Source organism: Colobus angolensis, unplaced genomic scaffold, assembly GCF_000951035.1.
Source record: "Colobus angolensis palliatus isolate OR3802 unplaced genomic scaffold, Cang.pa_1.0 Scaffold24, whole genome shotgun sequence".
Classification (NCBI taxonomy): Eukaryota; Metazoa; Chordata; class Mammalia; order Primates; family Cercopithecidae; genus Colobus; species Colobus angolensis.
This window is the reverse complement of record NW_012115599.1, coordinates 8,953,378-8,976,477: the sequence shown is the minus strand read 5'-3', so window position 1 is coordinate 8,976,477 and position 23,100 is coordinate 8,953,378. Positions and strand designations below refer to the sequence as shown.

General features: G+C 49.0%; 1 protein-coding gene across 2 annotated transcripts in view; it reads left to right on the top strand.

Annotated features, from left to right (window-relative positions):
* The window catches only part of CEP68 (centrosomal protein 68kDa), a 24,821-nt gene continuing 1,721 nt past the window's right edge, over positions 1-23,100 (top strand). Inside the window, exons 1-5 of one of the 2 annotated variants that reach the window (XM_011945293.1) lie at positions 1-155; positions 12,545-12,947; positions 14,604-16,127; positions 17,419-17,541; positions 21,022-21,118. In XM_011945293.1, coding sequence (XP_011800683.1) covers positions 12,591-12,947; positions 14,604-16,127; positions 17,419-17,541; positions 21,022-21,118 — 2,101 coding nt within the window. In that variant the 5' untranslated portion in view covers positions 1-155; positions 12,545-12,590. The remainder of the gene's footprint in view (positions 156-12,544; positions 12,948-14,603; positions 16,128-17,418; positions 17,542-21,021; positions 21,119-23,100) is intronic. The other variant, XM_011945294.1, reaches the window with a different exon arrangement.

Here is a 23,100-nt window from a genome sequence, read left to right as displayed (position 1 = left end):
CGCGTCCGAAGGGCGTGGTTGGCGCTCGGTCCCGCCCTGCGCGTTTCGGGCTGCGGTTGGAGCGCAGCGGTTTGAGTCAGGGCCCCCCAGCTCGGGGCCACCGCATGGGGCTGCTGAGGCCGTTCCGGACGTGCGAAGCGTTCGCAGTGCGGTAGGTAGGCAGCGTCCCGCGCCCTGGTGCTGGTGTCGGGGGTGTCCGCGGCGCTGGGGGCGGTGGCCCGGGCTAGATCCGCGCGCGCAGCCGGGTCCCCTCCGCCCCCTCCCTTCGGTGCCTGCGGGGCCCTTGCGGTGCGGGCCGTCTGGCCTCGCGTCCCCGCCGGCAAGGGCACAAAGGCTCCCTGGGGGCGGGGGCGCCTCGTGCCTTCGCCTCCATTTTGCGGGCGGAACGGCGTGTGTTGTGGCGGCCGAGGGGTCGGGGCCGAGGAGGGCGGCTGGGCTTGGGAGTGCCCGGGCGCGGCGAGGGAGCGCGCGAGTCCGCGCATCTGGTGGCGGAGCAGCTGCGCTGCTCGTCGGCCTGGGCCCTGGGGGAGGTCACTTTCCCTCAGGCCTTTCCCGGGCGTGGGCTGTTTACCCAGCTCCCCAGTCGGGGCTAATGCAGCGCGGGCCTTTCCCCCTGGAAAGATGGAGACCAGTGATGTCTTCTTATCGCTGTGGATGCTGCAGCGCCCAGATGCGGAGCGAAAAAATCTAGATGTCTCATTTTTTTTGCCTCGGAGGGCTACCCTTTCTGTCATCACTAGAACAGTTCTCAGCAGACTGGGGACGAATGTCCAAAACCTGTTCCAGCCCTTGATGATTAGTAGTTTGGGTTTAGTGTATTGTTTGTAACAAAAATGTGCGGAAACCTGCCAGGGCAGATTGGACCTCACTGGGAATTCATCAGGACCACGAAGGGAGGTAGCATTTGTAAATAATCTAACAGTCCTCAGATCTAGGGTATGGAGAATGTTGTATTAAAGTGCGTGACAAAGGGTGTTGGGTCAGTTTGCTTTGGGTTTAGTTGAAAGATCTAGAAGTCACCACTTTTTACTTTGTTCACTCCTTTCCCACCCTCTGTTGAGTCAGTTCTGCCCCACTTAGAAAACAAAACAACAACAACAAAAAAAAACAAGGAATTCAGTTTAAGCTCTTTTGCAAAGCTTTTGAAGGCACTTACTCACCCTGCGACTGTTAACTCCTCCCTGTTCTGGGCTACCTTCTACGACCTATATTTTTACACGTCACACTGTATTGCGGTTTCCCCAGCCCCTAGCACAATGCTTGGAACATAAAAGGCACTCAATGATGGAAGGAAGCCAAAAGGAAACAAAATCAGCATGGTAGCCCAAAGGAGACACAACAGAAATATTTATTTAACTTCTTGAGCCAGTTATTCTTACAGGTTAGGAAGGCAGCTAAGCTCAGGCTCTCTCAGTCAAACAGACTTTAGCTCTGCCATGTTACTAACTCCGATTAAGTTTGTTTATTTGTTTGTTTTAATGGTGATGGGGTTCTTGCCATGTTGTCCAGGCTGGTCTTGAACTCCTAGGCTCAAGCAATCCTCCTGCCTCTGCCTCCCAGAGTGCTGGGATTACAGGCATGTCATTAAGTTATTTAACGTCTCTGTGTCTTGGTTTCCTCATCCTGAAAATGGAAATGGTAATAGTACCTATGTGGTGGGTTATGAGGATTAAATAAGATATTAATGTAAAGTGCCTACCATTGTTCCTGGCACAAAGAAAATGATCTGTAGCTGTTAGCAGTTGTTAGGAGAAAAATAAGTGGATACTTGAATACACTCACCAATATGATATATCTGTATAGTACTTGACCCTTCAGGATCTCTCTGCTTTTTGGTCCTTATCCGATCCCTTTTTTTGAGACAGGGTCTGACTCCATCACCCAGGCTGGAGTGCAGTGGCATGATCTCAACTCACTGTGACCTCAGCCTCCTGGAGTCAAGAGTCCCTCTCACCTCAACCTCCCAAATAGCTGGGATCACAGGTGCACATCACCACGCCCAGCTAATTTTCTATTTTGTTGTGGAGGTGATGTCTCTCTATATTGCCCAGGCTGGTCTTGAACTCCTGGGCTCAAGCGATTACAGGCATGAGCCACGGTGCCTGGCCCCTTATCTGATGGCTGATTTTTTTCTTTTTTTGAGAGGAAGTTTCACTCTTCTTGGCCAGGCTGGAGTGTAATGGCACAATCTTAGCTCACTGCAACCTCCTCCTCCCGAGTTCAAGCAGTTCTCCTGCCTCAGCCTGCCAAGTAGCTGGGATTACAGGCGCCCACCACCATGTCCCGCTAATTTTTGTATTTTTTGTAGAGACAGGGTTTTGCCATGCTGGCCAGCCTGGTCTTGAACCCCTGACCTCAGGTAATCCGCCCACCTCAGCCGCCCAAAGTGCTGGAATTACAGGCGTGAGCCACTGCACCCAGCCTGATGGCTGATTTTTAAGCATCCTTTTAGCCTTTCCTGATTCTCTTTCCACAGTGAAAGTATTCCATAGAAGATTATCTGTCCATGTGTCTGGAGTCTCACCACCAGCTAAAGATTGATTTGGTGCCAAATAGCAGTTTGGCCAAGAGTTACAATTGTACCTGATACACTCTTAATGGGATCTGGTACCTGAAATGGTCATGTCAAATCAGAGGAGCTAAATAGATTGGGGCCTCGTGTGGCTGACAGAAAATCTTTACATGGTTGATCCATCCAGATAGAAGCAGAGCTTATGGAGGTGAACTCTCCTTATAACTTAAATCTGTTCTCATGAAGAAACTACTATCTTTAATGTTGTTCACAAACATTGTGAAAAGCCCAAGAAGTGTTCCTGTTGGCTTTAGACCTGTCTGCCAGCTAGAGGTGTCAGATACAACCCTTGGGGGACGCTGCGTCACTTCCAGGTTTTCCTGTACCACTTTCTGGATACAGGAAACAGGTTAAGTTGCACATTTCCTTGTAGCTGTAAGCTCCCTTGGCATACCAGTTTATCTTAAATTATTTCCAGTTTCCAGAACAAATACCTTTCCACTTCTCACTTGTAACTGGCACAGGAGAATTTCAGGTCTGTGATTCTGTTTTTAACATAGCCACCGTGAATCTCAAATTCTTTCTAGGGAATATTATTATTTCTGAGGACTCCCTTCCAGCTGTGGTATTCTATAATTAGCCATTAAAAACCTGCCACAAGGTGTAAGCCTTTTCTAATGTCCTGTTGCAGAGGCCTTGAAGACAAGGACCATAAATTTTCTTGTGTGTAACTGGCATATAGGCACCCAAGGAATGGTTGTAAAGCTATTTTAGTTGTTCCTTCTCAGGGTGCTGAAACAGCCTTACTTACCAACCCAGTGCTTCTGAAACATTGTGCTTACCAAGTTATCTGGAGATACTGCTAAACCGCAGGTTCTCATTCCAAGGTTCTGGGGTAGGACCTGAGAATCTGCATTCCTTACAAGCTCTGAGGTAATGCAGATGCTGCTGGTGCTGGATCACACTTTGATAGTGAAGTACTAACCCGAGTATCTACATTTGCTTTGTAGAAGTATTGGGTAAATGGGTTTTATTTTCTTATGGTATTGGAATAAAATCTTGGCTTTAGGAGCTTTTTTCTATTTTTTGTTTTAACAATTTCTCTATCTTGTTAAAAAAAAAAACTATTCAAGGAATTGTTCCAAGATATTTTGATATAACAAGATTTTTAATAAAAGCAATTGAGGCACATGGAGTGAAAAAAAAAAATAGGAGAAAGTCAAGGGAGAGATTAGCACAAAAAGGCAAGTACCTCTCTGTCCTATGCATTTTATTCAAGTGAGATTGTGTATTTGGCCCTGAACTTTGTAGCAGCCAAAGGAAAGAGGGAAATTTTTTTTTATCAGTTTTGCAGTACTTACAAAGTGAAAATGTCTGCTGAGTGGAGATAGCTGTTTCTGTTATTGAGGCCAGAGAATTCTCTCATGGGTTCTCCAAAGAGAATGCTATGGTACAGTGAGTGTCATTCTTAATAGTATCTCTTGAGAGAATCGGTAAGATTCTTCTCAGTCTTCATACATGTAGCCTGATGACCTCACAAAAAAAGTGTCAGAGTCGGGCACCGTGGCCCATGCCTGTTATCCCAGCACTTTAGGAAGCCAAGGAGGGATGATTGCTTGAGTTCAGGAGTTTGCGACCAGCCTGGGCAGCATAGCGAGGCCTTGTCTCTTACAAAAATAATAAATGGAAAAAAAAAAACTGTCAGTATAGTAAAAGCAATGGTCTGTGGAAATGCACCCATGTGGTCCAGGTACAGCCTCTTCTGACAGTGATTTTTCTTATAAGGAAGGTGTTTTTCTGCTTTGCTCTTTGGTGGGAAAAAAGATGCAGTTGATTGACATATTCAGCCCTCGGCATCCTTGTACACATTGAGCTTTATTACACACAGACACTCTGCTGACTGCTGAGGAGGCCAGAGAGCTTGGAGTTGAGGGGAGGAGTAACTGGGACTCAGTCAAGCTCCTTGTAGATGTGACTTACATTTCTTTAAAGGCTATCTAGGCTGGGCGCAGTGGCTCACACCTGTAATCCCAACATTTTGGGAGGCCGAGGCAGGAGGATCACGTGAGGTCAGGAGTTCGAGACCAGCCTGGCCAACATGGCGAAACCCTGTCTCTACAAAAATACAAAAATTAGCCAGGCATGGTGGTGGGTGCCTGTAATCCCAACTACTCAGAAGTCTGAGGCAGGAGAATTGCTTTAACCCAGGAGGTGGAGGTTGCAGTGAGATAGCGCCACTGCACTCTAGCCTGGGCAACAGAGCAAGACTCCATCACAAATTAAAAAAAAAAAAAAAAGGCCATCTGAAGACTTTGCCCTGTAAGTAAGAAGATTGGCCTTGTTGGGAGGCTGTCTGGTGGCCCTGGTTGGTCAGCCAACAGATAAGTGAGTGAGAAGGTGAGGAAACAGACAGCCGAGCAGCCTGGCCCACAGCCCTCCCTACCACATTGATCTAGAGGGACCCACTGGCTCCTCCTAGGGCCTTGGGAGACTCCTTCTGTTCTTTTGACTCTAAGCAAAACTTCCAGAAATAGTCCTGGGGAGAAAAGAACAGGCTCCTGGTGCCCGAGGATCCTGGGGATGGCCTTGGCCCATGGCCAAGCCACAGCACACACAGTTTACCCTCTGTAGCTTTGAGTCTTTTCTTCATTTTCACTTTACTTTGATTTTATCTGCAGAGAAGGGAGACAAAGTGCTCAGAGTGACCTACCTCACAGTGGAAGACAGGGCTGGTGTGGGGGACTGTGGGGCTCCAGGGGGACTTCTCAGCAGGGCAGGAGCAGGTGGAACGGCAGTTGCTCTTTGCTGCTGGCCTCCCAGTCTCAGACCTCCAGCCACAGTTTTTCTGGCACCCACACCACCCTGAAGCAGGCCTCAGTCACCTCTTGTGACTGGCCCCTTTGTTGACTTCCGCTGTGTGTCTTTACCTCTTTTTCTGCTGCCTCCCACGCCGCTTGGCCTCTGCCTTTAAGCTCCTTTATTCCATAAATCTAGTTCCCCTGGAGTTCTTCCAGCAACCTCTGCTGGGTCCTGCCTTCTGTTTCCTTGTGGACAGTTTCATGTTATTGGAGAAAGAGCAGCAATGCGGAAAGCCTCTTCGTCTAGTTCTGTGGGCAGCTTCTGCCACTGTGTGTTCATGGCAATTATCACTTACACCTGTGGCCTCCTATAGAAACAAGTGTCCAGGTTTTGACCCTGAACTCATAGGGCTTGCTCAGTCTGGCAACACCTGGCCTCCGTAGCTGGCACGGGTGACTGTGCGCTCAGGTACAGAGACAAGCCCTTGCCAGGGCAGAGCTCCCAGGGCAAAGTTGGTATAAATTAGATTGTTTTAAAAGGAGCTCACGACTTGAAGAGTCCTGGCCAGGCGTGGTGGCTCCCGCCTGTAATCCCAACACTTTGGGAGGCCGAGGCTGGCGGGTCCTTTGAAGCGAGGAGTTCAAGACTAGCCTGGCCAACACGGTGAAACCCCATATCTATTAAAAATAGAAAAATTAGCAGGGCATGGTGGCATGTGCCTGTAGTCCCAGCTGCTTGGGAGGCTAAGCCAGGAGAATTGCTTGAACCCGGGAGGCAGAGGTTGCAGTGAGCCGAGGTCTCACTGCTGCACTCCAGCCTAGGCGACAGAGTGAGAGTCCCTCTACCAAAAAAAAAGAGGCCAGGCATGGTGGCTCATATCTGTAAACCCAGCACTTTGGGAGGCCTAGGCGGGTGGATTGCCCGAGCTCAGGAGTTCGAGACCAGCCCTGGCAACATGTGGAAACCCTGTCCGTACTAAAAATACAAAAAATGAGCCAGGCATGGTGGTGCATGCCTGTAATCCCAGCGATTCGGGAGGCTGAGGCACGAGAATCCCTTAGGAGGCAGAGGGACCTGGGAGGCAGAGGTTGCAGTAAGCTGCAATCGTGCCACTGCACTACAGCCTGGGCGACAGAGCGAGACTCTATCTCAAAAAAAGAAAAAAAAAAAACAGTCCTGCAGGAGGTCTTTTTTTGTTCAAAGGAGGATTGCTGTCTAGTTGATCATTCATCTGTTTGAGGGGTTTAGTCAAGAGCAAGAGCAGAGCCTCGCCCCTCCCACAGTTCCCAGTCCTCCTCTCTCCGTCCTGGACAGAAGTGAGTGGGAGGAAGCCTGGCAGCTGTGACAGGAGTGTCCCAGGGTGATGCAGCATATACCAAGAAGGGTCAGATGTCCAGGTTTAGAGTTTGTGTTACCACATGCATGATTTGTGGGCGTATTTTTACTGTTGTAGGGTGAGAGTAAGCCAAGCCTACATCACTCCTAATTATATCTGGTGGATCATACAGCCTCTTCAGGTTCTGGAAACTAGAATTTTAATAGCAAAGTCCAGATGGTCCCTAGAATATCCTGAAGCTTATGTGCCTTGTCTCTTGGTTTGGACAAAGGACGAGGCAGTTCTGGTGTGTACAGGCCTTTCTCAGAGGAGAGGGTTGAGTTCATTGTCTGTGCTCTGATGCCTCCTGTCATTCAGTCCAACCTCCTGGCACTTTCTTCATTTGAGAGGAGACTGGGGCCTGTGCCCCATTGTGGAGCTACTAGCCTCCAGAACACTGTAATATGTGTGATCCGAGAACAGGAGGCCCCACATTAGGAGATTGTTTAAAGCTGATGACCTGGGAGACATTGTGGGTCCAACACAACAAGTGCTGTTCACCAGTCTGAGAAGGATAAGCTATCTCTTATTAAAAGTTCCAAACCGAATCTTTCCCCTCCATCCCTACCCCAGAGGGTTAGAAGTAATGATATGTAAAATCTTGGATCTATGGAAATGAAGACCAGACCTTGCAGTGTTAACGGATGGCCACCTGGCAGATGCAGACAGAGTTGAGTCCTAGGAATCCAAAACTTGTGCGTTTATCATAGCCTGGGCCAGTGTTTTCTTCAGCATGATTGCTGTTTTAAAAGTGGTTTATCTTCAGTCATTAATTCAGGAAGTTTTCCCCAATTATATTTATCCCAACTGATTTCTCCCTTTCGTTGCATTTTGGTAACATTTCATAGACAGTTTTGAATGCATTATAGATTGGTTTTCATTTTCTTTCACACGTGTCTATCTTGATTCTCATAATAAACTTGTATAGTACAGGGGGAAAAGCATGATTTGTCAGGCAGATTAATAAAATTAGAAAGGGAGTGTTTATCCAGTCTGAGAAGGTAACTACCTTCATTCCGTCGTTACAGACGCACCGTTTCCATGAGCATCATTGAATTTCAGACCTTCTTACCTGGTTGCTGAAGGGGCTTTGGCCGCACCACTAACCTAGTTGAGGTTTGTGTGTATCCTTGTAAGTTACTTAGGGATGTCGAATGAATAGTTTGTAATAGCTCACTACTCCCCATCTCTCCAGGATAAATAGATACCTTCTTTTTTTTGAATAATGAGGTCCAGACAAGATAAATAAAAACTACATCATCAAAACAAAGGGATAATTTGTTTGCACCCCTCCCTTGCCCCACCATCATCTTATTCCAGCACCCTGTCTCAAGACCGCACCCTTTAGTGAGGGGTGTGGGGGATCTCTGGCCATTGAGAGAGTTTTTAGAAATGGAGCAAGAAGTAGCATTTGGGAATTATGGGCTATACCCGGCCTTCACCCTGGTTTTTCCAGCTCAAGGGCTCAGCGTGTTCCCCTAGTTGTGAAAACACACCTTGCCTGTAAACATCTTCATGTGCAGTTTCTTAAAGAGCCACCAGGTGAGGATGTGGCTCCATAAGATCTCTGTCGCAGCAAGACTTGTCACTCGTCTCGTTGTCCCTCCACCAGTCTTCTCCCTCTTCTGCTTTGTGGCTTAACTGTTTGATCACTTATTCCCCATTTGGTTCATAAACAGCTTGGGCTCTGGAGTTGGGCAGTCCTGGACTTGTCTTGCTCAGAGCCTTCATTTACCCATCTGTGACATGATGATTAAAGACCCTGGCTCCCGTGGGAACTGGCCCTCACATGTGCTGGTGGAGTGTGGAGTGATACCACTCAGCAGAGGGCCACTCAGCATTGTGTGCCAAAAGCATGCCCGTGGGCACCCTTCGCCTCAGCAGCTCTACTTCTGCAATTTATGCTGAAGATGTGCCAGCACATATGTGTGTGCATAGTGACTCATCATAGCATTGTTTGGACTAGCAAAAAAGACTAGAAATAACCCAAATGTCCACTAATAAGGGACTGGTGAAATAAACTAGTGCGTCCTTGCACCAGAATACAGCACTGAGCAGTAATGAAAAAGAAAGAGGAAGCTCTCTGTGTACAGTAAGTCCTCACTTGATGTCATCAGTAGGTTTTTGGAAACCGTGACTCTGCCATTTGAAGGGACATATAAAGAAACCAATTTTACCCTAGTCTAATTGATATAAATAAGAGTTAAGCTCCTATGGCATATTTCTGGTCATGAAAGCATCATCAAACTTCTAAATAAACTGTAAAACACTTCTAAATTAAATATTGAAATAAATGTGAGCTGTACATACATTTATGAATGATGAATATAAACAAGTAAGATGAGCCAGGCGTGGTGGCTCATGCCTGTAATCCCAGCACTTTGGGAGGCCAACTGGGGCAGATCATTTGAGGTCAGGAGTTCCAGATCAGCCTGGCCATCATGGTGAAACCCCGTCTCCACTAAAAATACAAAAATTAGTCAGGCATGGTGGTGAGTGTCTGTAGTCCCCGCTACTCAGAAGGCTGAGGCAGGAGAGTGGCTTGAAGCCAGGGGGCAGAGGTTGCAGTGAGCCAAGATTGCGCCACTGCACTCCAGCCTGGGTGACAAACTGAGACTTCATCTTAAAAACAAAAAAAACAAAAAAAACAAAAAAACAAGATTATGATTTACCTGCTTACTCAAATGGGTTCAAGGTTGCAGGTGGCTGGAGCCTATCCCAACAGCTGAGGGTGTAAGGAGGGAACCAGTCACGGGCAGGACGTCATCCCATGGCAAGGCGCACTCACTCATATACCACCAACTCAGACCAGGACCATGTAGTCAGCCCCATTTACCTAAGTATGTATTTTTGGGATGTGGAAGGAAACCTGAGTATCCAGATAAACTGGATATCATCCAAGCAGACATGGGGAGAATGTGTACACTCCATACAGACAGTGACCTCAGCCAGGAATCAGGGTTTCTTCTCATCAGTGATATAATGAGAAGACATTGGACCGACTGAGCAGTGTGGCTCATGCCTGTAATCCCAGCACTTTGGGAGGCTGAGGCGGGTGGATCACAAGGTCAGAAGTTCAAGACCAGCCTGGCCAAGATGGTGAAACCCCATCTCTATTAAATATACAAAAATTGGCCAGGCACAGTGGCTCATGCCTGTAATCCCAGCACTTTGGGAGACTGAGGTAGGTGGATCACGAGGTCAGAATTTCAAGACCAGCCTGGCCAAGATGGTGAAACCCCATCTCTACTAAAAATAGAAAAATTAGCCAGGTGTGGTGGCAGGCGCCTGTAATCCCAGCTACTGGGGAGGCTGAGGCAAGAGAATTGCTTGAACCCGGGAGGCAGAGGTTGCAGTGAGCCAAGATTGCATCACTGCACACCAGCCTGGGAGACAGAGCGAGACTCTGTCTCAAAAAAAAAAAAAGACATTGAACCAAGTGATGTTACTGAAGGACCTGCTGTATTGCTTAGGAATGATCCCCTAGACGTTTTTTGTAGAGAAAAGAAAAGCAACGTTCTGAAGAGTATGACCCATACAGTATGTTTTAAAAAAGGGAGGGAAGGATAAGCCCGGTGCAGTGGCTCATGCCTGTAATCCCAGCACTTTGGGAGTTGGGTGGATATCCTGAGGTCAGGAGTTCAAGAACAGCCTGGCTAACATGGTGAAACCCTGTCTCTACTAAAAATACAAAAAAATTAGCCAGGCGTGGTGGCACACGCCTGTAGTCCCAGCTACCAGGAGGCTGAGGTAGGAGAATCGCTTGAACCCGGGAGGTGGAGGTTGCAGTGAGCCAAGATCATGCCACTGAACTCTAGCCTGGGTGACAGAGCAAGACTCAGTCTCCAGGGGGAAAAAAAAAAGGAAGGAAGGATGAAATAGTATTTGCATCAGGAAACAAGAGTCATACACAAAACTAGTAAGGCTGGTTCCCTGTTTTTGTGGGAGTATCTAGTAGTAAATATTTTCTTTGATTTATATTAAAAAATGGGCTGCTTTTTCTCCCATTTGGCTCCTTTGTCCTTCCTTATAAGGTGGCCTGTTACACTGATTCTGTTGATGCCTCCCCATGACACTAATGACAATAGCCAACACTTAGTGTCCATACCATGCCAGGCACTGTCATAGATGCTCTGCCTGCCCTGGCTCATTTTAGCAAAGGAATGGGGGACAAGGGCGGAGAGAGGCTTATATCTATTGTGCATTTTACATTTGAGCTGTATATTGCCACTCAAAAATAATTGTTTTTCTGATTAGTTCCTGCCCCACCTGGTGGTTGTGGGAATTAGACGAGAGTCCATGCGAAGGGCATGCTCTCCTCCATGGTCACCTCTGAATCAGGCTGGAGCCTGGCATTTTCCATCAGGCAGAGTAGGGAAGGGGCCTCTTGGATCCCAGTGCGAGGAGGCCTCAGTGTGTACAGTGCCCTTCTAGGTGGTATTTCCCAGTGTGCGAGCTGAGTAGGATGAGCCCGCAGCCACAGCCACTCCCCCCTTTGCAGGCTCTCCACCAGCATCTCCTCTTACCATCTCTTTGCTTCCTGTCTGAGGAAACAAGGCCATTTCTGCCCACGTTTAAGCTTTGAGGTTGACCCAGTGCACTCCAGGTAGCTGCCGACATCCTGGGCATTCACGGTCCATCACCTCCCCTTCCATGTCCTCCCAGCGTTAGTCTTCCTCCTGTTGGCCTTTTGGCTCCCTGCCCCATCCCGCCAGGGCTCCCAGCACCAGCTCTTGCTGGCATGCTTAGGCTGAGGGTGGTGTCCCTCTGTTGTTCCTGAACCTCTTTGTATTGGAATGGTCCTGTTTGCAGATTCAGCTCCCAAATCATCATCCTTCCCTGAGTGCTCTGCCTATGCTCCCTCGCCTACCTGCCTGCCGCCTGGCTCTCACTCTCACGTGCATACATGCCGTGTTACACTTAACCCTACCACTGTTAGCCACCAGCTTTCCACGGCTTCCCTCCGTCATCAGGTGCAGCATAACCCAGGCCAGCCTGAGGAGAGTTGCTGATCTTTCTCTTTGGTCACTGGCCATCCTTGGAACAAGAAGCCCTTACCTGTTCCACAGCCTGGATGTGGTTTCTGTGCTTTGAGAGGGTTGCAGCCTGGGCAACATGGTGAAACCCCATCTCTACAAAAAATGCAAAAATTAGCCAGGCGTGGTGACCTGTGCCTTTAGTCCCAGCTACTCAGGAGGCTGAGGTGGGAGGATCATCTGAGCCCGGGGAGGTTGAGGCTGCAGTGAACTGAGATCACACCACTGCATTCCAGCCTGGGTAACAGAGTAAGACCCTGTCTCGAAAAAAAGAAAAAAGAGGGTCCTGCTTCCTCTGCCAGGCAGAGCCAAGCATCTTAGGGGACATTCTTCCAGTGCTCAGCTGAGGCCTGGGCATGCCCTGACTTGCTGTTCTCTAGGATAGAACAGTCGAGAGCCAGGCTTGAGTTGCTTGCTGAGGGGACCATTAGGACAACAGAATGCCTGTGGGCCTGTGCACAGGAAGGGTCCCACCAGGACTCTTTTCCAGTGGGGTTGGGCTAAAAGGGCAAAAAGGTGACTTAGGCAGGACCCCAGCCTTAACTGGACTTTGGACGTGTTGACCCTCTTGGGTGTCTGCTGGTGGGGATGGCGCCATCCACTATGAAAGCAGAGGGGAAAATGGTGTGCTTCTGTGTCCCCTTTGGAAAGGTCTGGGGCCAGGGAAAAGCCAGAACTTGGTGTTCCTCTGAGGAAGTAGTCATCATTTGTATCCTTTTTCCTTTGCCCAAAAATATGTTTTCCTTAATTGTTAAAGAGCAAGGCTTCCTGAACACAGATGCAGAAGATTTATATTTTTCTCTCCCCTCCCCTGTTTTGTAGGAAGCTGAAGTCTTCAGCAGAACCCTGACCTATGTAGGGAGTCTCAATGGCCCTGGGTGAAGAAAAGGCAGAAGCGGAAGCATCTGAAGACACAAAGGCCCAGTCTTGTGGGAGAGGGAACTGCGGGGAGCGGGAACTGGACACCCCAGGGCCTGTGAGTGGGGAGCAGCCCCCACACCTGGACGCTGAGGGAGGGCTCATCTCCCCTGTATGGGGGGCAGAAGGAATACCTGCCCCTGCTTGCTGGATTGGAACTGACCCTGGCAGCCTCTCTAGAGCCCACCAGCCACAGGCCAGTGATGCCAGCAGAGAGCCCGTAGCTGAGAGGTCTGAGCCTGCACTCGGTGGCCTGCCTCCTACCACCACGGGGTCTGGAGACCTTCTGCTCTCTGGGGAAAGCCAGGTAGGTACTAAGGCAAGACTGTAGGTGGACCCGTTGCTGTCCTTTGGGAGTTTGTTCTAGGATTTCCTCACTATCTTGCATCCTTTCCTGGCCACTGTGCAGGGTGAGGAATTAGAGGGGCCTGAGTATGATGATTTCTGTTTTGTGGATTCAGCTGGAGAGCTGGGCCTCAGGACCAGCCGGGGGGGACTGTCCACGGTATCTCCTGTTCCTCAAGAGTGACTGGTGACTTTTTGAGGACTAGGGATTGTATGGCCAAGAGGCTGCTGCCTAGAGGTGTAGGCCAGGGGAATTCTGGCAAGGGGAGCCCTGTACTGTTTCTGACTTGGTGATCTAAAGGCTTTAGGGGTACCCTGAAGAGACTTGGGAAAGATGTGTCCAGGACTTGGGGTTCCTGGGGGCTCTGAACTAAATCCTCTTCAGACCCAAGGGACATGTCAGAACCTTGGAGCCCTGTAGTAGGCAGCACTGTCCCTGGTTAAGGAGAATTCTTTGGGCTTCTCTGACTGCCAGGCAGCTTCTCTTAGTGGGAGTCACATGGGGCAGGGAATCCTACCAGGTTCTGTGACTGCAGACAAATCACCAGATCTTTTAGGCCCTCGGTATCATTGGGAGGTGACCTGAATGATCTGTTCTGCCCAGCTCTTACATTCTTTCCTGTTCTGCTTGCCAAGGCCTTTCCTGGGAATGGCTTTGATCTTCTCGGTGTCATTGTAGCCTTGGCTGCTGCACAGTCCCCTTGTGGAGCTGCATCCTGTGAGGAGGTTCTGAGAGGGACTGGGAGAGAACAGAGGCTGGGCCCCACCTGCCTGGGAGCAAGGGGCGGTGAGAGGCTCTGGCTCCTGTGAGTCAGAGATTTGGTGAGGCAGGAAGCGAATAATAAACAGACACAGAAATGGCCTTTCACGAGAATGAGTCTGGTGCATATTATTAGAATCCCTGTTGTTTGTTAAGCTCTTATCATGTGCTTTGCACACATGGGTGTATTTAATCCTTACCTTCTGAGGAGCTGGTGCTATGAGGGGAGGAAAGTGAGGCTCGAAGTCACACATTTGGAAGGTGGCAAAGTTAGGGGCTGGCCTCAGGTTTGTCTAGCTCCAAAACCCATGTTTGGAGCAACACTGTGCTGTCCTGCTTCCCTCGGGGTTGAGTTCTTCATCAAGCAGATAAAAATTCAGTGAAGAAGCTGAGATGAACCAGTCATTCTGCTAGTGTTCAGTTACCACTGGCTTGTGAACTGAGCAGGATGGGGCCTGGGGTGACCTCCTGAGTTTGGACGTGTCCTGTTAGCGACAGAATGATTGAGGGTTTCGTCTGCCAGGAGACGCTTCTCAGAGGTACGGGACTGTATTCCAGCTTCAGCATGACAGAGCTGTCCGAGTTCTGCTCGCTCACACCCTGGATACCGGTGGAGGAAGAACCTTGGAGGGGACTGGAGATGGGAGTCAAGTCACCTTGCTTCCCAGACAGGCAGGGTCTCAGTGCTCCTGCTGGCAGTGCACACTGCCTGGTTCTTGCCTCAGGCAGCAGACTTTTCATTTTAAGATCTTTCCTAAATACTGTCTAGACCCGCAAGGAAACTCCTGGGTTGTCATCTAAGAAAGAAATTGCGTTTGATTTTCACCCAAGTGCTTTTTGTCCCTTTGATCATTGCAGGTGGAGAAGACCAAGCTTTCTGCCTCCGAGGAGCTCCCTCAGACTCTGGGCCTTCCCAGAACAACTGTTTGCTCAGGACATGATGCTGATACCGAAGATGATCCATCCCTAGTGGATTTGCCCCAGGCACTGGACCTCAGCCAGCAGCCTCACAGCTCAGGTCTCTCTTGCCTGTCGCAGTGGAAGTCCGTGCTGAGCCCAGGTTCCGCAGCTCCTCAGCCTTCCATCTGCAGCGTCTCTGCTTCCTCCACAGGCAGCTTCCAGGGTCACCAAGAGAAGGTGGAGCCTCGTGGTAGTCCTCTGTCCAAGGTCTCCTCCTCCCTGGAGCTGGTCGTCCCCCAGGAACCCTCCTCTGTGGTGGGGCCAGGACCTCGGCCCCAGTGGTCACCACAGCCTGTGTTCTCTGGGGGTGATGCTTCCGGGCTAGGCAGGAGACGCCTGTCCTTCCAGGCTGAATATTGGGCCTGTGTGCTGCCAGATTCCCTGCCCCCATCACCCGACCGCCACTCCCCTCTCTGGAACCCAAATAAAGAGTATGAAGATCTGCTTGACTATACTTACCCACTGAGGCCCAGGCCTCAGCTTCCAAAGCAGCTTGATAGCCGTGTGCCGGCTGACCCTGTCCTGCAGGACTCGGGGGTAGACCTGGATAGCTTCTCTGTCTCTCCGGCAAGCACCCTCAAATCGCCTACTAATGTCTGCCCCAACTGCCCAACAGCGGAGGCCACTGCCCTTCCATTTTCTGGGCCCAGAGAGCCAAGCCTTAAGCAGTGGCCCTCTGGAGTACCCCAGAAACAGGGTGGCATGGGCTTGGCATCTTGGAGCCAACTTGCATCTACCCCCAGAGCCCCAGGCAGTAGGGATGCTCCTTGGGAGCGCAGAGAGCCAGCCCTGAGGGGCGCGAAGGACCAGCTGGCTGTAGGCAAGCACCTTGATATGGGCTGTCCTCAGCTAAGGACACAGGACAGAGGGTGGCCCTTGCCCAGTCCAGAGAGGGAGAAGAGGACCAGCCAGAGTGCCCGGCGCCCTACCTGCACAGAGTCTAGGTGGAAATCAGAAGAGGAAGTGGAAAGTGACGACGAGTATCTTGCCCTGCCCACTCGGCTGACACAGGTTTCTAGCCTGGTTTCGTATCTAGGATCCATTTCTACCTTGGTTACCCTGCCCACTGGGGATATTAAAGGGCAGAGCCCCCTGGAAGTGTCAGACAGTGATGGGCCAGCTTCCCTCCCTTCAAGCTCCAGCCAAAGCCAGCTGCCCCCTGGAGCTACCCTCCGAGGATCTGGGGATCCTGAGGGCCAGAACCCCTGTTTCCTGCACTCCTTCGTCCGTGCCCAGGACTCCGCAGGGGAAGGCAGTCTGGGGAGCAGCCAGGCCCTCGGGGTCTCCTCTGGACTGCTGAAAACACGCCCCTCCTTGCCAGCTAGGTTGGACCGGTGGCCATTCTCAGACCCAGATGCTAAAGAGCAGCTTCCCAGGAAAGGAGGAGAACAGGGAAAAGAATCACTGGTGCAATGTGTGAAGGTAACGACACTCAACATTAGGAGGCTTTGTGTACAGGTGTCTTGTCTCTTCCCCCAATCCACTAACATCATAATAAAACATGTTCATGTTGACCAGGCACTTTTTATGTGCCAGGCATTGTGCTGTACCTTACCTTATTCAGTCCTCACAACTTTTACCAGGTAAGCACTGTTCTCATTTTACCTTTTGGAGAAAAGAGCAGAGAGAGGTTAGGTAACGTGCCCACTTACAATTAGCAAGGGCTGGAGCCAGGAATCAGACCCAGGTAGACTGTTTGTAGAGGCTGAGCTCTTACTACTCTTGGCTGCTTCGTAACTCAGAGGTATTCTGAAAAGGGTTCTGTGCATAGATGCCTTTAGCAGACACTGGGCTAAACAAAGGTAAGTGGCTTTCTTGACTGCAGGACTTCTCAGAGCTTCATTTGCCAAAGTGGTGTAAGTGCAAAGTTAGGGGCATTGGATGTACTGTTTTCTAGACTTTGTGGCCACTGGACCGTCTTTTGTGGACCAACTATCTTAATATCTGGAGGTATAAGGAACACTGCGTGGAACAGGGTTATCGGTGTCAGGCATCTGAATTTGAAACATGGCATGGCTGTCTTTGGAATGTTGGCTCAGTCTCTTTGAGTTTGCTTGTTTGTAAAATGTGGAGCCCTGCTTTCTTGGGATGTTGTGTGCATTAAATAATTCATGTTGAGGGCTTCGGTGCATTCCCAGACCCGTATTGAGGGTTCGGGAATGTGCCTGTCCAGGAACGTGTCCTGGCACTCGGGAGGGCTTTCACCTTCCCAGGAGGTGATGTGGTTATTTTGTGAGGTAGGTAGGACACGTTATCATGGACCCTTCTTTACCGATAAAAGATTGGGATGCCATGAGGTGAAGTTGTTCTTGGGTATAGCTTCAGGTTAGTCATGATTTTAGTCATTTATTTTGCATTCACTTTTCCAGAGAAACATGGATGTATCTGTCTACAAGATGCCGATTCTAGTTAGTAATGGTGCTGATGCACGAATTGGTTTCCATGGCAGGCACGCCTCTTCTGGGCTGCTCCATTCCCACCTGCAAGGCTGGGTTTTCTCAGCCTGTCATTTTTGGTGTCACACCAGGCTGTGGTTTTCATTGCTCTGGCAGAGGGAGGTCTAGAGTCGTGGAGTAGGGACAGGTGAGCAAGGAGGAGAGAGGAGACTAAAGGTGCAGTCTGTCTCCAAGTCCTCCTGATATTTTTAGCCTTTTGATAACATGAATGGCTGTTCGATCAGTAACACCATATGTCCTTTTATTTGTCTCTGCAGACGTTTTGCTGTCAACTGGAAGAGCTGATCCGCTGGCTGTATAGTGTTGCAGATGTTACTGACCACAGGACTGCAGCCAGGTCCAATCTTACAAGTCTCAAGTCTTCTCTGCAACTTTACCGGGTAATATACGGTCCTGGCTCTGGCTTATTCCCTCACAAGAGTGGTGACTAAATTACTCGATTACAAAGTAAAATCTCAAATGACCAATGTCTGGTATGTTATAGCTCAGTTGACTATTATACCTGAAATCTAATTAGAGCTTCACATTCTTAAAGCGGAACGCTTTGTAAAACACATGAATTATTTCCCAGGCCAAATAGAGCTTGAAGATACAATATATTTATCTCAAATCAAAAATGCTTTAGGTATTGGGCTGACAGGTGCAGTGGGACAAGTCTCTTATCCCAGCTACTCTGGAAGCTGAGGCAGGAAGATTGCTTGAGCCCAGGAGTTCGAGTACAGCCTGAGCAACATAGCAAGACCCCCCCCATCTCAAAAACAGTTTTTTCTTAATTAAAAGTAAAAACAAAAATACTTTAGGGTGATTTGCAATATAATTTTCCAAATGTCTCAGGGATTATAAGGACAGACTTGCACTATTATGACGCCTCTAGTTATGTATGGCTATTGAAGTGAAGTTAAAGACTCTGATTTTTTTATTTGCACTAGCCACATTCTGTGTGCTCAACCATCACATTTGTCTAGTGCCTACCACGTTGAACAGTGCAGATATAGAATACTTCCATCATCACATAAAGTCCTGTTGGACTGCACCACTATTTAAAAGATCTGAGCTGAAATTGTACTGACTCCAGAATCTACAATAGGGCATTTTGATGGTATTTAAATAGAAATCTAGGCCAGGCACCTTGGCTTGCACTGTTAATCCCAGCACTTTGGGATGCTGAGGCTGGAGGATCACTTGAGCCCGGGGTTCCAGACCAGCCTGGGCAATATAGCGAGACCTCGTCTCTACAAAAAAAAAAAAAAAAAAAAACGTAAAAAATTAGCTGAGTGTGGTGGCATGCACTAGCAGGAGGATCACTGGAACCCTGCAGGCAGAGGCTGCAGTGAGCCAAGACCACACCACTGCACTGCAGCTTGGGCCACAGACTGAGACCGTCTCAAAAAACAAACAAAAACTCTGACTTCAGTTTGTGTGCGTGTGTATGTATTTGGGTTTGGTTTTAGTTTTCTTGTTTCTTTTTCATTAAGATTTTGTTATTTTGAAAATACTAATGTGGATTTTTGTTAACTTGGTCCTAGATTTAGGATGACTTCATCCCAGTTTATGCCTGTTGTTCTGGCATAATAATAGGTCCCCTTTCAGTCTCAGAAGTGTCCTGAATTGGAGGATAAACTATATAGTTGTCATCCCTAAATCTAATGTTAACCTTGGCTGAACTCCTGCCTTCTAGCATATCTGGTTGGCTGCACCTTTCTAATCTCTTCATGAAGAAGCAGAGGGATATCCATGGTCTGAGCCTGAGGCTAGTCTGGAAGGAGTTTTCTAAAACAATTCCTACAAATCTTATAACCTGACCATATCTTCAGCAGCAGAGGGCGCGATTTACATGTGCATGGGCCGGAGCTGAGCTGACTCTGGGCCTTCCTGGGACCGGACTCCAGCTAGAGGGAGGGACAGGCTTTGTTTTCCAGCTTCGGGCCAACTAAAGTTTAGGGAGGAGCCTTGCTTGACCTGTGCCGGGTGGGCCAGTGGCTCCACCCTACTGGGAATGGTATTTCCTGCAGTGTGGAGAGGTTGCTTTGAGTTCCTCACTTTGAGGAACTCCACAATGAGTTCCTCTCCACACTGCAGGAAATAGCATTCCCACTAGGGTGGAGCGAGTTTGAGGAAGGAGATAAAGGCTGACTCCAGGGGTCCTGTATGCAGACTCCACGTGCATGCACACAGCTGTGCAGGGCCCAGGACCAGTACCACTACAGGGAGAGGAAGCTGCCCTGGTAGACCTAGCTTAGTGGCCTTTCCTGGCTTGTCAGAGCAGGGGCAAACAGAATAATTCCATCCCTCCATCTTATCCCTCCTGCCAGCCTTCTGTCCCTCAGCTTCCAGGCTAGACAGAAACAACCAGCTTGCTTTGTAGGTAGAGCTGAGATTTGAGCTGGGAGTCACTCCTGCAGGCCAGTGAGGCGTAGGCCTCTTGTGTCACCCATACAGCTGTCACAAAGGGGGACTGTATTGCCAGCCCCTTCCCCGCACAGAATTGTGCATGGCTAAGGTGTATGTATGTGCTACCTTGACTCCTGCTTGGATTAAGACCTAGTATAAGCGAGCGTGTGTGTGTGTGTGTGTGTTCACATATTTTAACTGTGACTCATTTTCTCATATACTTGTATTTTGTCTTAACACAGGGGTTGCAGCAGCACATAAACCACACTAGCAAAGAATAAAATAATAAGTATAGGTATCAGGGTAAAGGAAAACTAAAGACAGGAAAATAGTAAATCCAAGGGTAAAACTTACCACTTCAAAATGGTAAAACACCAAGTTCTGGCTGGGCACAGTGGCTCATACCTGTAATCCCAGTACTTTGGGAGACTCAGGCAGGTGAATTGCTTGAGTTCAGGGGTTTGAGACCAGCCTGGGCAAAATAGTGAGACCCTGTCTTTATTTCTGTTAAAAATTTAAAAACATATAAAAATCAGTCAGCAGGTTCTACACCCTGTACTAAAAGTGGTCATGGATTTGACTTTACTTTTTTTTTTCTTTCTTTCTTTTTTTTTTTTTGAGACAGAGTCTCTCCCTTATTGCCCAGGCTGGAGTGCAATGGCATGATCTCAGCTCACCGCAACTTCCGCCTCCCAGGTTCAAGCAATTCTCCTGCCTCAGCCTCCCGAGTAGCTGGGATTATAGGCATGCACCACCACACCCGGCTAATTTTTGTATTTTTAGTAGAGACGAGGTTTCTCCATGTTGGTCAGGGTGGTCTCGAACTCCCGACCTCAGGTGATCCGCCCGCCTGGGCCTCCCAAAGTGCTGGGATTACAGGTGTGAGCCACTGCACCCGGCCGACTTTACACTTCTTAACTGCTAAAGGAACATCAAGAACACCAGCTTGGTAGCCAAGAGGGGAAAACAAATGAGTTGCTTGGGAAACTCACAGCTTCCCAGATGTTGAGGTAGTTACCCTTGTGGTCTGCATAGAGCGAGGACATGGAGGGAGGAGCAGAGATAGTGGCAGTGGCTCTCTGCGGTCAGTTTAATGGCAGATCTCTTGTGGTCCATTAGAATGGAATAAATTCTGAGACTCCCATAGCCCTGAATTAAAAGAGAACCCCATGAGGGGAAGGTGTTGGAAGGAGACCCTAACTCCAAGCTGTTTGTGAGCCAGCCTCTGTCAGGGAAGACGGTTCTGAAGTCAAACTAAACAGGAAAAACTACTGACTCTATTTACCTGGGTTCAAAGAAGCTGAAGTTAAACTGTTGCACTGTTACTTGGGGAATTCTGCAGACCTAGTGGGGTGAATCTTCCACATTAGAGGGGAATAAGGCTACCCTGCATGCTGTGCTTTTCAAATAACTTTTACAAAACAATAGTAACGACGCTTCTTCCTTTTCTTTTTCTGGTATGCCTTAAGCAATTTAAGAAAGATATAGATGAACATCAGTCTCTGACGGAGAGTGTTTTACAGAAGGGGGAGATTCTTCTTCAGTGCCTGTTGGAGAACACCCCAGGTGAGATGCTTAAGGTTTTGGATTTAGCCAGAGCTTAATCCCTGTCACCAGCAGGCCGAGGGACCGCACTGTCCCTGGTAAGGAGCGGTACTGCAAGAGCCCCTGCCCACACCCAACTGCCTGAGATGCCCCACGCCCCACCGTCTGCCAGCTCCACGCGTCACTGCCCATCACTGCCCCACACACCTGCTTAGAGGCAGCCATGGTCATAAAACCAAACCAATTAGAAATTAGGTATTGAGCCTGCAAGAATGACGCTGTCTTTTGCTTCTCTTTTTGTATTTTTCTGGTGGTAGTCTGGGTAAGAATCCTAGTTTTAATCCACCAGCCCTTAGTTTGTGGCTGGGGTATTCAGTGGGTATCCCTCCGGTTCCCCACCTTACCTAGCCCAGGTTGAATTCCGCTCTGATTATCTGCTTTGTGTCCTACTTTGGGGAAATGTTTGTTTCAGAAAAGGATTGTATTGCTCAAAAGTATCTGAGGACAGTCAGTCTGTCCTCAGGGAACAGACTGAATAAAGAACTGATGAGAGGGGACAGGGTGGCAGTAGTGTGCAAACCATGCTTTTTTTGTTTTGTTTTGTTTTGCTTTTGAGATGGAGTTTCGCTCTTGTTTCACAGGCTGGAGTGCAGTGGCGCCATCTTGGCTCATGGTAACCTCCGCCTCCCGGGTTCAAGTGATTCTCCTGCCTCAGCCTCCTGAGTAGCTGGAATTACAGGCATGTGCCACTACGCCCGGCTAATTTTGTATTTTTAGTAGAGATGGGGTTTCTCCATGTTGGTCAGGCTGGTCTCGAACTCCCGATCTCAGGTGATTCGCCTCCCTCAGCCTCCCAAAATGCTGGGATTACAGGTGTGAGCCACTGCACCCGGCCCATTTTGTAGGATGGGTTCCCCATTTAGGAAAGTGAAAATCACAGACCTCAGGCATATATCTTAGCATGCTGGTGCCAAGGATATACAGTTCTTATTGTCTTTACAGGACGAGGGCATGGGGGATGGGGATGTGATAGGGAGGATGAGCTAAGAGAATGGTAGGGTAAAGCCTTGAACTAATGGCAGCCCCTAATTTCCTGCAAGAGTGTAAATCAAATGCTGACAGAGCCTGCCTATATTATGCCTCATTTTATGTTTTTGAGTGAGATGGGATTTATACTGGAATCCAACCACAGAAGCCAAGCTGGGCAGGTCCCACAGACTTGAGAGGCAGTGAGGAGGTGCTTTCCTGACCAGCATGGTGGGCAGGTGCATACCGTGGAGAAGCGTATACAGCAGGGTTTCTCAGTCTTGGTGCTTTTGCCCTATTGGCCGCGTGATTTTGTGGGGGGTTGTCTTACGCATTGCAGGATGTTTAGCAGCACCCCTGGCCCCACTAGATACCAGTAAATCCCTGTTTACCTCACAGTTGTGACGACCCAGAATGTTTCTACACATTGCTAAGTGTACCCTGGGAAGAAAAATCTCTAGGGTTGACAGGCATCAGTGGACAGGGACCACTGAACGGTTTTCAGCAGGTAATTGATTCTCTAGTGTGAATTATGTGAGCTCTTTGCAATCCCCTGCCCTTTTAAGGCCTTTATTTTGGCTCTTCTGGCATTTTCACTAGGGTTCTTAGATTTTTTACTGGGGCAGAAATTCCATGTGCAAGGCTCCTCTGCTGCATGTAAATTTACACCAGCATTTTACTGAAGCAGTTGGCACATCAGTGTTCTCCATTTAATCACAGCCCTGTGAGATGGATAGAGTTGTAGATTTGCCTCAGGCCACAGAAGAAGTGGCAGCCTGGCAGAGCCCCTGGGCACTGGCTTTCCGCAGCTTCCCAGCGTCTGGAGGTGCAGAGGCCTGAGCATCTCCTCTCTTCACGAAGGCCACGTGTAAAAGTAGGCCTCTAGACTGGGCGTGGTGGCTCACACCTGTAATCCCAGCACTTTGGGAGGCCGAGGTGGGCGGATCACCTGAGGTCAGGAGTTCAAGACCAGGCTG